This window comes from Balearica regulorum, chromosome 17 (assembly GCF_011004875.1).
Source record: "Balearica regulorum gibbericeps isolate bBalReg1 chromosome 17, bBalReg1.pri, whole genome shotgun sequence".
In the NCBI taxonomy this organism is placed as follows: domain Eukaryota; kingdom Metazoa; phylum Chordata; class Aves; order Gruiformes; family Gruidae; genus Balearica; species Balearica regulorum.
The window spans coordinates 6,023,386-6,038,819 of NC_046200.1; the positions used below are offsets into that span (position 1 = coordinate 6,023,386).

Genomic DNA, 15,434 nt, shown 5'->3' on the forward strand with positions numbered 1-15,434 from the left:
CAGCATATAGGAAAATAGCATCCACTTCAGGTTGGAGTATCCAAATCCAAAAGTATAAAAGTACAGTGATCACCACATTATCAAGAGTGTAACACTTTCCTTCCCCTTCAAAAATTTCGACCAAGCCATGAAAAAGGAATTTACTGAGGGAAAACTGGAACTGATAGTATTTGTTATCTAATATTATCATATCTTTGTCTAACTTGCATGGCTTTACCTTGGTCATCATTAAATATTTCTATTATACTTTTATTTCAAAAGTGTTGCTGTTTTGTAAATGGAATCTGATATTATTTTGTTAAGGTTTATCAGCTGAAAATACCATCCATGCTCATTTTCAGATCAGATTCAGTCTAGTAAAGATCAATTACAAAATTTTCTTCTAACTGCTTACAGCCTAGATTTAAGTGAACAAAATTCAACGCCCAAAATACAGGAAAGCACCACTATTCAGTATGCTAGCACTATACCTGTAAAACACTTTTTTTAATTTTCAGGAAAGGTCTGTCATAACTGTTTCTACAGTCAAATTACAAAAATTCTGCACATTTCTCCTGTAAAGATAGACCTTGACTCCAAAAGACTTATTGTTCCTTGCTATGCTTTCACAGCACTTAGCACAGTTTTCACTGCAATATAAAATACTATCTCATTTCATTGTTTCTTTCTCTTAAGTTGCATGGTATCTATAGTCCCACATAATGCATTATTTCTCTGTTACCAGCACATTTGACGACTACTTGTGCAGGGCAGAAGGCAAGTTCTATTGTGAGAGCTGTGCAATCTACTTCAATTGAAAAGGAAACAAAAAAACTTTTGCAATATCACCTTTTGCCAGCAGGTCGAGGAAGTACACCAAGGGTATTTGCAAAGTGTGAGAGCTTCCATTATGCAAAGAAAAGAATGTTGAGAAAAACCCTTTACTAGTGGAAAGAGGTGAGAATTAAGCAGCCCACATGAATGAGAAAATATTTTATTGCAAAAACAAACCACTGAATTTTCAACCACTGAATATAAAGAAGTAACTGAGGACCAGTTATTTTAGTTTTCTTTTCAGCTGGATGAAATAAAGTACAAACCATTTCACATGAGATTATTATGAAAACAAGGGGCGGGGATCTATCTTGGCTATTTGTGACATGAATTTATTTATTCCATGAAAAGTTACGGTATTTCAATATTTGTTTTAGTCTGAAACTAAAGTTAAAACTTCAGTTGTTCCCCATCAAGGATGTTCCACTGGTTTAAAAATTCCAGAGCATTTCACTTGTTTTGATGAACAGAGCAAAGCTTCTTTTCCAGTTTTTCAGGATTAGACTGCATGGTAGGTACCCAATTCCCCAATCCCCTGTATCAGTTAAATTCTTTAGCCAGAATAGATCTGCAAGAAGCACTTAGTGATTTTGGGAACCACCTCAGAAGAACAGCTCTGACCCCCAGCCATTTTGTGTAGAAGGGATTGCATCCTCTTAGTTCAAACTGCTTTAACTAATGTGAGGGCAATTTTGCCATTTGGTAGGATACCAGTTTTATAGGACAAGGTCAAATATATGTGTAACTTGCCCGTGAGCTATGGTATAGGCATGTGTGAGGGAGTGTGAAGACATTAGAACCTCCTGGGACCATTCTGGTGATAAGCATTGTCTATGCACATACTATCTACCTGAAGCAGGCCACAGAGCACAGGAAGCAGATATTCTGATTTTCTTTGTTATGTGGTCTTCACAATCAGTTCTTACTCTGCAGAGTAGTTACACAGGATGGAATAGAGAATTTGATCTTTATTTCTTCTTGTCTTCCAGTTTTCATTAATTTCTTCTTGCTTGCTCTCAATCTTAATTTTCTGAGGTCCCAGTGTAGGTTTCCAATTCTTTTCTGATAATTCTTGCAGGTTAGTACTACAAGTTCAATGACATCTCAGAATCTAGGATTATAGTCTATCTTCCTCCATGATTCCTTCTGTTCATCTCAGTGCTAAAAACAAGACTTGGACTTGCAATTGGAAGAAAAACAGTGATGACACTCATCTATAATTAAGGAGGCAAGAGAAAGTGCAAGAACTATGATTCTATAGCTACAGAGGAATTCGTTTACTGACTGTCCAAAACATTTATTTGGTCATTGGAGAAGAAAATGAGGAGCTACTGGAAAGCAGCATTTGCAAAGGACCAGTCAGATTTAGACCAGGATGGATACAATAGATCAGCTATTCCTAAGACAGATGTCAAAGCAGCATAAAACATCACTGAAACTGCTACGATAATTCCATAGGCTCCAGATGAGATTTTGATAGGACGTGTCTGTCAGAAGAAGATAAAAACAAGTGTGATAATGTATAGTTTTGCTGACAAATTGATCAAACTGGCAGCAAACATCTGCAACAAGTCAAAGACCATACCCAAGAAGCTAAGGGAATGGTGCAGTGTCACCACAGATACAAAGACTAAGATGGCTACTACTCTCAGGTTGAAAACACACATGAGAATGTATTTATTAGGAAAAAAAAGTGATACACTTTAGCACTCCATAGTATGAACTGAAATGCTAGAAGAATCCTGTTACACCAAATAACATCCTGCAATGCTCTCTCTGCCTTTTGGGGGAGGGGGGGGATTTTGCTTTGTCCCTTGATCTTCCAGACAGCCTTCCAGATAGAAGCTGTAGGCCATAAAGACCTAAGATTTGACAGAGCAAGTTACCCAAGAGATTATCCTATGACCTACTGCAACAGCTGAAATCAGCCAAGGTCTGTGAACACTCACCCCCTGCACCTGAAGGCAGTTACTATCAGGACATGTCTGTGAGGGATCTTTGAATTCACTGTTCCTGATTTAGACTGCCAAAGCCCAGATTTGTTAGCACTGCAAATATGCTGCCAAATTCATGGTCCTTTTCTGAAGCTGCTGAAAAGAGAACAGTTGAAAAGAATCTCTTCATGAACGATCCTTTTTATTATTATAGATGCAATTTGATTATTTGATGAGAACCTATAATACATACTAAGACATTCTAAACATCAAGGCTATAAATACCATAACAAAGGTCTGCTATATATAGTATTCTCGCTTACAAGCATTTCTCTTTTTCAGGGTCTTATCCAAACCACATGCATAATCCTGATAGGAATAGAAATGATGAAAGGAGCATATGACACATAGAAATAGAAAGAAAACAAACAAATAAATGCTTCAACAGCGATTATTGTACCATTACTCTGCTCTATTGCTACTCAGATAAAGAGTCTAAATAAAAAGAAAGACACAGCTGATGTCGATATGTGTTTTAAACTACTGCAGCAGAAACAGCAGGGAACATTTACAGCAATATCCAAAGCTATGATAGGACAAAGGGGGGAAAAGGTAACAGCAGCAGCAAACAACTGTGTAAGGATCACAGATCTTCAGTATTTACCTCAGTTAGCATTTCATCCCTTACACAAATGAAGCATTAAGAAAAGCAAAGAGAAAGGAGCGCTGACATACCACTCAATATCAGCATGCTGGATAGTGTTTGAGAAATACTCAAGGGAATTCACAGTGATATTCACTTTATATTTTTTGTAACCTGAAATTGGATCCATTAAATTCAGTCTGAGTTCTGGACCTCGAGAAACTGAGTAATTTCAAAAGACAACAAGTCCAAAGAAATATATAAGGATGTAAACATGAGAACATAAAGGGAACCTGCACTTGGATGCAGTATTGCTAAGATGATCCACAGGCTTTCAACCAAACTAGCCAGAAAATATAAGAAAACCTGCTAACAGCAAAGGTTCACATAACTTGAAAACTTCATATGCACAGCTCTGCTGTTGACCATTTATTAACTAGTGATGGAACAGTCTGTTTCTTCAGCTGCAAAGAAGGGGTATTGCCAATTTTCTCTACAAATAGTACCACTATGTGTGTATTCCACAGGTTAAAAAAGCTAAATGTCTTTATTGCACAAAGGGTTCCAAAGCTAATGAATGGTTCTCTTATATGAGGGCATTGCACATCTTGGAATATACTGAAAAACTACCTTAGCCTCATGGTCTATTCACTCAAAATGCCATGGTAGCACAGGTGATTGTTTTTCTTGTGGACCTCAGCTACAGTTATTCTGGAGTAAATGGGCAGCTAAAAATAGATGTTCAAATATCTTGTACTGGTTCCCTACACAGACCTACAAAACAGGACTAGCACTGCATAGGGCATAGAGAAGACAAAAGAAACCCATGCTTCAGATATAAGCCTTCATCTCAGCTGGAGGTCAAATTCCTTATAATTTAGAAAAAAACTTAAAGACTAAAAAACAGGATTGCATCTGATTCTCTGTGCGTTCTTATCAAGTCAGCTTGGAAGTTCAGAGAAATCCATTTGTTTTGCCTGTTTCAATTTTCATGTCCCATCAATAACAGAAGAGATTAACCAACAGTTTCTTTCACCAGTCCATCTCATCACCACTGCCACCCACTATGTTTGCAACCTACTAACATGAAGGAGTTTAAAATAAACCCCAAAGACTTGAAGAGGCAGAGAAGGAATTAAATATTTTAAGATCTATACCATCTGCCAAAGAAAAAAAACCCCACAAACATTTTTTCATTTTAAGTGGTTTGTTACATTATTAATATATTCAAAATCTTTGATTTAATAGTTTAGTAACATGGATTATAACAGCAAAATATAAAAACATCTTTTTGACATCTTTTTATAAGGAGCTTTTTATGTTCCCTTTATCACGTTGCTGTTTGAAAAGGTTTAGATAGCTTATTAATTGTAACATCATGGGATAGGACCTACTTAAGCTCATAGAATTTTTTTAACCACACAGATGCTTTCATTGTATCTTTATTCCACACACACCCCCCCTTACCTTACTCTTCTATTCTTACAGGCCTCTGAGTTGTTCATCTTGTCTAGCAATCAGGACAATAAGAATGCCACATTCCAATTTCTAACTCAGACACTAGTAGTAACTAATTGTACATTTTACCATGTAAAAACATTCTCACCTGAGAAGTGTGGCAGATGCTATATAAACAGCAAGTAAAACAGGTCCTGTTCTGAACAACTTGTATTCTGAGTAGACAAGACAGTCTAAAAGGGAAAGCAGAGAACTAAAGTGATTTTCCAAGGGCTACAGAAAGCCAATGGGTATCCTGACTCCTAAGTCACCATCATGAACCACTACATTCCCCAGCTTTCATAAAGAAGACAACTCAACAAGGTAAAACAATTGCATTTCTGTAGAAGTGTAATAATACCTAACTAGAGAATGGGACAGGAAATAATGTTTTATAAGGTCATTTTTAAAAAAATAAGCTAGTACTATTAGAAGACCATTCCAAGCTATCGGTCATTTTCCTATTAAAGTCTATCAAATAGAGATATTTCTGCCTCTGCAAAATATCAAACAGTATGTAATCCTAATTTTTTTTTTTTTTTTTTTTTTTGAGAAGCCAATGTTCATGGATAGCTTTTCTGAAGAGATTTTGTTTATTTTTAAAAATACAGAGCATGCTGTCAGGGCTGTAGTACAGGCTGGCTCAGTGGAAACCCATTAAAACCACTTTACTGGGCAGATGGTGTCAAAGAGTCAGAAATATACAACAGAATCCTACTGTGCACAAGTGTTCAGTATGCAAGAAATCATCTCTTATCAGACAACTGCTGCAGGGGACACAGTCAACCACAAAGGAGAGAGCAGAGCACAGCTAAAGTCATGATAGCCTTACAACTGTTTGCCCAATAATATGGAAGAGGATATGGAATAACAGAACCTTAACCAATAAACCCTGAGTAAACCAGGAGAAAAAAAAAGTCTATGGAGAGCATCATATCAAGCTTTAGAAAGCTACATATTGCTTTTATTGTTATTCACTGAAGGTGTAACTACTCTTTGTCATTAAGAGCAATACCACAACTCAAAGACTAAAATAAGATTTGAGAAGCGTCCATTAATTTTGGATCCCCATCTTTTCACATGTTAATTTACAGGATTACTGTAAGATTTTTAAGAACAGATACAAAGAAACTCTGGAAATAACAGCCTTGCCACTACAATCTAGAAGATGACAAATTTCAATTAGTCAGATGTGCACTAGTACACTAGTAGATGAGACACTCCTTTTGCATTTGTTCCTTTTCCATTCTTTTCTACAGAAGGTAAGCCAAGTTTTTCTAGTGTTTACATGAGCCAAATTCTGTAGGCAAGCTTAACACCTAACAAAACACCTAACTCTGAGCTAAATAGATTAGACACAGTAAAAAATGGAACAGATTAGTGAAAACTCTAAAAAAGTATTCATCATATGCTGCTTACAGAGTAACAAGGTGTGGTAATAAACTTACTGAGTATGTATGCACCTCTTACCTCAGCTGGGCAGAATCAGGATTACTCAATTCTGCCTCAAGTCCCATATTGTTGGCCACATAATGATATCCTTCTTCAACTCAAGAGGTATAGGCTTGTGAACTCAAGCAAATGAGATCCTATTTTTATTTCTGAAAACATGCTAAAGATCACAGGAGGGTAACTGCTAATACATCATGGGTTTACACATTTATTACACCGGGAAGTTTTGTCAGAGCTGAATAGTTCCATCAACAGTAGCTCAAAAGACAATCCACTGAAACAACATCAAGACCTCCTTCACACCAGGAAAACCTGCCAATACACCCTATATTGCCAAGAGCAATGTAGGAAGTTAAATGTAGGAATTCGCCATCCATAGACAAGAAAGCTACCCAATGTGTACTACCAAATTAAAATTAACCAAGTGAGACCAATTAAGACAGTGATGCAAAACTCTGAAGCATAAAATACAGATATTTCAACTGTATGCACATGCAACTCACTACTATTTTATCTTGAACACAAATGGAATGAGCAACCATGGCTCAGTAGAAAGTGGAGGATACATTTACATGCTAATTCAGGATCTTTGGTAAGTGGATTGAAGACTAAGTGGTATTGTTTCCTTTCTTATATTATGGATTGGATTAACATTCAGAGACACTATTGGGTAGTTATCTCTACCAGCTTTGGATTCCTCCTCTTGTACAATGAATTTACATAAGGTATACTGAAGATGTAAAATGTACACTCTTAAAGATATAACTAAAAAGCAAGTAAATTATGTCAAGGGTCAACAAAATTCAAGGTTCTGAGATCATTTAGCATTTGATGAGACTAAGTTCTCCAACTCTGGGGATTGTTTCAGCATGTAAGATGTGAAGCCTCATCTGTGTGAGTATCTGGACATCTGCTTTGCTCCTCAGCAAGAGGTCTGCAGACTGCCTGCTCAGTCTGCCTACCTTGAAAGCAAATAGATCAAAAGGTATGCTCTGTAGAGCATCCTGGTTCAGCTGGAAAGGATACTTCTTCTGTTGCTTCTTAGTCTATCTTGTAAATTGTATAAGCTGAGAATAAAGAGCTCGTTGACATCTTTCCACCCTTCTGATTGGTGCGCATTTTCCTGCTACTTTTGCCAACATAACTAGCTAACTGATTTATTTTGCTTTTTTTTAATAGGATCTGTTATTCAATACCCTTCCCCCTTCTCATGTTTTACAGTCTACGAGGTAATTTTTACATGTGGTTTTATCTTGCTTGCTCTAGCTGCAAAACTGCAATCTAATGAGGCCCAATGCATTCCACCAAGGATAAGATTAAAAGACAATATTAGCATAAAAGAAAATTAGTATAAAAAGGTATTGAATAAATTAAGGCTGGAAAACAGTTACTAACTATTATTATAGCAAATTTCTGGAACACATTCAAACCATCTTACACAAAATTGTGACAAAGTCTTTATTTACAAATAAAACCCCAAATAACTAAGCAAACCAAATCAATTCAAAGTAACTTTAAAAACAGAGCTCGAAGGGCCTGTGAAAAGGTGAAGTGACTGTAGGAAAAGGAAAGAGGCCTTTTATTTTGTAAATTTGGGGAAATGCAACATCAGCATAATTATCAACTACCAATCATTTCTACATAGCCTGTAGAAGAAACAGAAACGTGGGCATCTTGCTGAGAAACTTTCAGGGAGACAATTGTCTGCAACACAGAAAGCTCCCTCCAGAAACCTTTCTGGAAATCTTAATTCAAAACACAAGACTGAGTGTGTAAGAACAAACATCCTCTGAGTACAGCGGAAGCCTTTTAGGAAGTTAATTGACCCTACAGTGCAGATACTGTTAAGTGACTGGCAGGCTACTCCTACATTGCTTCACTGAACCTCTACTCACTGTTGATTTAAGTGAACCTATGCTGCAGTGAATTAGAAACACTCACACCATCAGTGATTGTCTGAAGTATTGAGGCAATACCACACAGTTCAGAGAAATACTTTAAATTACTGCAGTTAATCTTACTCCAGTGGTTTTTCTCTACTCTCAAGAACAAGAGCCATCTAACTTTTTGCAAGAAACCCAGACGATCTTACACAGTATTGTCAGAGATCTTTGTTTACAATCAAACACAAATTGGGATGCACTCTGAAAGCATCCTTGTTACTTCTATTTCATCCCTTTGGTTTTTTACTAGCTTGAATGCATAAGGTTTTTGGCACTGGTTTCACAACACTGCTCAGATGTTCTATGACTCACCACTGCTGTGCAGGCCACACAGCTGAAAAATACCACTCCAGAAAACTCTGTATACTCTCTGAATCAAAGCTCACTAAAGGCAGTGAAACCCTGTGTGCTGACTGTAATGGACTTTGGATCACACCCACCATGGATCAATACATGGATATAATATATCGCAGAGCTGGAAGTTCTATCATCCTCTAGGTCAAGTTTAAGTCACACTAGTAAAGTAGAAAGTAGGAGCTGGCGCAGATACTACACAGGCTGTACCTCTTTGGAGGATGAAAATTTTCAATCCATTACCTCTGTGGGGCCATCAGATTAACACCCTACACTGGAATTAAGTCTATTCAATAAAAGAGGAAATCAAGGACATGAAGACAATCCTCATTCTACAGTTAATTTTGCCCCATGGAGGAGGGTGAAGTAACCTAACATCCTCAAATATGTACTTTAAATCTGCTCATAATAATTAGTGTTATCTAAATGTCTCTGAACTATTTAAAATCCACTTCATTTTGAACTGCCATTGATAATGCAACAGGCAATATTACAAAGACTGGTAAAAATCAAGTAATTTAACATAACACTTTATAAACCAAGCCTGTGATGAATCTCAGCTGCCTCTTCAGCTTTTCTGCAATCAATCTGTCTGGAGTCATGTTTATGTATCCTAGGACCTGTGACAGACTGCCACTAGGCTTGGCATCCACAACAACCTCAGGAGGTTGATTTAATGCAAATGCAGCATGAAAAATCATATTATCTTTTGATTCTCTCTTTTATTAAATAAAGCTGATCTTTATTGAATAAAGCTGCTTTTATTAATATCTAAAACATTGGTTGGTGTCATAGAACCCGCCAGTCCTATGGAACTAATAAAAGAAAAGACAGAAGTAAAAAAATGAGAACATTACAGGGAAATATTAGAAACCAAATCACATTAAGCCAGTATTGCAGCTGACAAATAAAACATGGGTCTAGCTGTAGAATTTTTTAGGTTAGTCTGAATTTATTATTTTTGCTGAAAGGAAACCAGAATGGGGCTTCTCCCATAAGTACATTGTGGCAAGAAACACAATAAGAACAAAAAAGTGCAACTTAGTTTCCCCTTTTCTTGTATAATGTCTCAAACAACTGTATGTTCAATGCAGCTAGAACAAAGTACAAAAACTGGCTTTGTGGGAACAGCTTGAACCTTAAGCTAGAAACATTTCCTTTCTCTTTTGGGTTTTTTAGAAAGTATTTTGGGTTTCTGCATATAGGCTAAGCTTACCAGAAAAAAAACTCCTACTGACCACTCTTGTACTTTATGCTCATCTAAGTAGTGGTCATCTGAAGTCAGCACGCAGTGTCTTCTATACTTATCAGTTGCACAGCTAGAGCAACAGATGTCTGTGATGACTCTGTCCACAAGAAATATCAGCACTGTTTCTCTGAGAAAAAGAATGTGTCCCTCATCATCACAATCAAAATCTGTCCACATGAACTGAAATTCAACCCTGAACTCCTGTTTAGTCACCACCAAGAAGAGAAAAAAGAATATATCATAAATCAAATAAAATAATCTTCCATTTTAATCCCATCTACAGTCCTATTTTTCCATTACTAATATACTACCAGTGTTCCAGAGTAATGAACTCCAAAGTAGTGCTGAAACACAGCTTGCTGCATTCCTCACCTTTTCATTTTCCATGTTTCTACTTATATTAAGTCCAAAATACACTTCAATGTCAGTGGAAGATATGCACATAAAGATCTTCAGAAATGGTCCACAGCCTTCTGAAAGATGGCATATAACTACCAAGCTCAGCTGTGTAGTTCTTTGTACACCACTACCCCCGCTGAAGCCAGTGGATGCACAAGGGAGATTAAAGTGAAGGAAAGTGCCTTTCGTGTACAACTGAAATTCACAGTGATATAAACCACTGAAATAATAAGTGAAGTATTTCAGCAATTATTGTGGAGAGAATGACATATTCTGATACTAAGCATCATCATGGAATCAGTAGAATTGTGTACAGAAAGCCAAAACTAGAGTTTGTCCATAGCAAGACAAGAAAATCTACAGCACAAGATTCAATGGAAATCAAGAGGGTTCAAAGAATACTGTAACATGGATAATCCCAGAGAAAACAGAGGGTATTTAAATCCCAGTACTTCTCTACTATAATATAACCAAAACTAAATGTTTGGGAGATTTCCCTGCGCACACTTTCCTACAATAGAAGATTGGCGTCACTGCAAGTGTACTATCCACATCTCTAGCCTATGGGGAATGCTCTTGGGGGTATACAAGGCAATCCTGCCTAATGCAGTTGCCAAACATCCACATTTACAAGAAATGAGAGAAAAAGAAAATCATAACAGCAGCTATGTGGCCTGAGATCTCATTAGAAAGTGACTTTCAGGAAGATTTCTGCCCAGGATGACAGAGAACACCACGCAATGCTCAGTGGAACACAGACAGAAAAAGTCACTAAAACATTCCCTTGTTTTGTTACTGAAGACCCAAAATTTGAAGTCAGGTTTTTTTAATCTGACAACAAACATTCACAATGTAAAAGGCTCCTCAATCTTAAGTCTCATAATATACATCCTGAAATTGTTTAGTGTCTTACAGGGAATGTTCAGTTCATTATAGACTTAAGCCAAGAATGGAACCTGGTGTTCAAGAAAACTATTAAAATTTTTATTCTACTCTAATAAAGCTAATGAGAGGTTTTCCCCTTAAACAAGAGAACAAAACGCCCACATTATTGTGCCTGTTGTATCAGTTTGTGTTTTCATTAGGGTCAACTGGACTTGGTTATTTTTTAAGTGAAGATTTCTGAAGAATTCTTTTCCATAGTGGATATCAAATAGCAAAATGCCCAACTGATTGAAGGAAAGCATTGGCTCCCTAAGACTGACTCAAGAAAACTCCTAGTTGAAGACAAAGCTGTGAAATGTAACTACCCCCACAACTACAGTTACATAGCCTTATAACATCTGCCCTTTGTCTGTACATATGTACACATACACATATATAATTAGAATGAAAATTTATTAAAATACTTTGATCATATAATCAGTGAGAAATTGTTCTGATAAGAACATGAAGCTCCTTATTGAAAACAACATTTCATTTCTCCAGCTGGAGTTATTTTCTGCATTCACAAGATAAAAGCAAAGCAAAACCACAATAGTCTTCTCAAGTCTTCAACATTATTACCTGAACGATTTGGAAACTGTGCAGTAAAAAGGTGCGTTGCCATGGTTCTGAGTAATCAGCAACAGACCCATACATAATAGACAGCTGATTGCTGTTGCATGTTAAAAGATTTTTTTATCTCTTTAGGAAAACTTTGTCATCATGTCATAAATGAGAGAGTTTTTCTATTAGCAACAGAAAGGCATCAAAGAAACATGCCCTGTAATACTAATCAAGTCTGATGATTTTTTTGGTTTTCATCTTCTTACAGGGAGGGGACAAATCAACCTTTTACATTGTCAAGTTTATACTGTAAATCTCTGGAACACTCTGGTCTTTTCAGAGTATACTAAAGCATAGTAGTACAGATGGAGTCTGTTACCAAGTATGGAAATAGACAATTGCATTAGATATCTGTATTACTAAACAGCAGAGAGTCCCAGCAATCACACAGTAGTATATTGGATATCTGAAGTGCAAAATAAATAGCCCAGTAATTCTAATAGGATCTTGTGTATCTGGTTTCAAGACATACCAGATGTAATGAGACTTCACAGTCACAATATGCAGAAAAATCTCTCATCAGTTTATATAGCATTTTTTTCTACCTAGGCAGAAAACTGGACTTAGAAAGGAGATCTATGTTTACCTTTCAAAGGAGCCATGAATAACATTTAAGAATAGAATCATATATGAATGTTATAATTGCTGATCTGGCAATAAAACAAACACTGTACTCTGTAGGACTGAAATGCCACTTAGACTCCAATCTTGGAATAAGCTGCAAAATCTCAGTCAAACACTATGTTAATGCGGTGTTAAGGCTGCAAACTGAAACACACCAGAAATAAGAGATGAAAAGTTCACATTCCTACTGCATTGTTAGCCTATCCAAAGTACTGATATTGGTTATAATAAAATACATAATTTACAACCTAGCTGGGAAATCAAAAGCTACTGGTATGCAATGTGAATGAAGCAATCTTTTGAAAAGACTCAGACTTCCAATCCCTGCTGCTAATGTATTTCCAATTGCAACTTTAAAACTGTACTTCTGTAGGCACTGCATTTGGGCAACATTTGAGGAGACTTATAATTTTGTTCCTTTCTTTTTTAACCTGTTCTAAGGAAAAAAAGAAAAGAGTGAATTTGATACATGGAACCACCACAGAAATACATAGCTGTGTATTTTGCCTCCTATCAGTAAGTTCAGTTCTGGATACAAAGTGATTAGTAAAAATAACTCACTTAGGAAAAAAGAAGAGTACTGATATCTGGAAGCATAAAGAGGTGTTAAGAAGAGCTAATACTTTTTTTTTTTTTAATACTGATGTTTATAAGCAGAACTCTTTATCAGTATGTTTGCAAAATCATAGATCAAATGCATATGCTATTATTCCTCTCTGAAGACTAACCACATGTGAACTTTAATTTTGTTTTCCTGCCAAAATACAGCTGTTGATGTGCAATATCTTCTCAGTAGAAATATGTATTTCTCCTAATTTGTATTCCACAGGAACACTCAGAATCATCTAAATGAAGTACTGCAAAAATATATTCACCTTTTGGCAGAGACCATCGATGAAAACTTTATGTTCAAAGGAGTATTTAAATGTACACCAAATGTGTGCATTGTCTATATGCTGGTTTTCTGATTCTTACTGTAAACACACTTGAGGGCAATAAGAAGATATCACTGAGTCGTCTGAAGTCATGCTGTCAGGACATTCAAAGTCTATTCAGCATGCAGAATATCAGACACCTGGTTCAGGCTCTCATCACAGCTTTTGTATGTTTCAGCAAGCATGTATTTCTTTGGTCCAGTAAAACACTGTCAGCCAGTCTGAAATACAGGATTTTTAACTTAAATTACACAGAAGATAACAGTGAGGCAGCTAACTCCAATAGCTTGTACCCCTGAAGATTTCAAATTTCCACATAACAAACCCTTTGCAACCCAAAGCTGGTTGTATACATACCAGCTCAGCTCATCACCAGCATCTACTACATTATCAAAAAGTATAATAGGCAGGTAACAAATGCCTCAGTAAATGGGTAGACTGTTTGTTAGTCAACCAAGAAAAAAAAAATCCTGCCACTCCAGATTTTCTATCATGATATCTTTGGTTTTGACTAGCACATGACTCCCCCCAAGTCTTTCTGTCATGAATTGTGGGTATCTACATTCAAGGCATTACAGAGAGAGGGGACAGAGGCTCTGTATGCAAAATAAACAAGTAAGAAGATGCAGTAAAACAGATACAAGAGATTGAGCCTTACCTTTGGAAAAAACTGCTGCCAGACTCAAGAGGAGAGGTGACAACAGATGCCCCATATTGCTAATCCCAGAAGTGCACATCCTAGGGTTTGTGGAGAAGTTAGGGCTCAGTTTCACACACTTTGTAGTCAAAATAAAAAACAGTTAACTGGAAAGGCTGCATTTTCAGAAAAGGTCATCTGGAGAGCGCAAAAGGCATTTCCTTCGGAAAGAGGACTTACTTCTTTAGCTTTAACCCTTCCCTTTCCTCCCTCCTTTCTTCAGAACAGATGATGCTGTAAAAGAAAAACCCTCTCCTCTCAATAAATAAATAGGAAATAGATCTGGTTTAAAATCTCAGTAACGAACCTCAGTTGCTTGAGGCTGGCAGGCAGCCCCCTACCCCAGAACACCCCTGAACCGGCAGGGTCAGGCGCGCTGGGCAGGGGCTGAGGGGCTCCGCGCCGAGCACCCCACCTCCACGGGCAGACACCCGCTGCTGCCCCGCGCTTCACAGAGCCGCTGCCCGCATCCCGGTGGAAAAGCACGTCCGCTCCCCGGGCGTCACCAAAGTTTTCCTTTAGGTGATGCTGATCAGCCCAAAAATCATCCAGACACGGAGACAGGGGGTTTGTTGTTGCGCCTTTTTTTTTTTTTCTTTAAGTTCTCTATTTCCTCATTGACTTGTTTGACTTTCTGCAAGAGAGGGAGGGGGCGAGTGCGGGTCCCTCCAGAAGGTCATTGCCACAAATGCGCTCACTGCTCTCAGGGCCGGCGGGCGCAGCGGCCGCGGCCGGCGGGGACCTGCCGCCCCAAAGGATGCTGCTCGGCTTGAGACCGTACCCGGGTGCCGGCCCCGGCCCGCCCGCCGGCCCGCCTCCTCCGGCCCCAGCCCATCCTTCGGGTACCGCGGTTGCTATTTACAGGGAGACAGAGATTTAAGCCGGGAGGTGTCGCGAAAGATAACAAAAAGAAGAGAGAAACAAATAAATAAATAAGCACACGACCCAAGCCCCGCCTCGCACCAGGCAGCCCGGCAGCCCCAATCCCCGGGCAGCGGGGCGCGGAGCAGGGCGGAGCGGGGCGGGGCTGCCTGGCCCCGGCCCCCCCCCGGCCGCGGAGGGAGGCAGCACCGCCGCTCCCAGGAGCCGGTGCCCGGCGGCGGCTCACCCTCGGCGGGGGAGAGGCGGCTCCGTGCAGAGGGGCATCCCTGCCGGCGCCGGCCCTGGGGGAACGCAGCGGCTCGGTGCCGGGGTGTCACAGCCAGCCCCGCCCCCCCAAAGCCCGCTTCCACGGACAGCCCCACGCAGCGGAGAGACGACCCCGCTGTGCCGCGCCGGAGAGGCTCCCAAAGCCCAGCGGGCACAGTGCGAAGGGGTAAGAGCCGCAGCCGGCGAGACCGCAGAGC

General features: G+C 38.8%; 1 protein-coding gene across 1 annotated transcript in view; it reads right to left on the reverse strand.

Annotated features, from left to right (window-relative positions):
- Positions 1 to 14,993, reverse strand: part of TMEM132D (transmembrane protein 132D) — a 266,118-nt gene extending 251,125 nt beyond the window's left edge. The window contains exon 1 of the mRNA XM_075769633.1: positions 14,050 to 14,993. Within this exon, the coding sequence (XP_075625748.1) occupies positions 14,050 to 14,128 (79 nt within the window). The 5' untranslated portion in view covers positions 14,129 to 14,993. The remainder of the gene's footprint in view (positions 1 to 14,049) is intronic.
- Between the last annotated feature and the right edge of the window lie 441 nt (positions 14,994 to 15,434).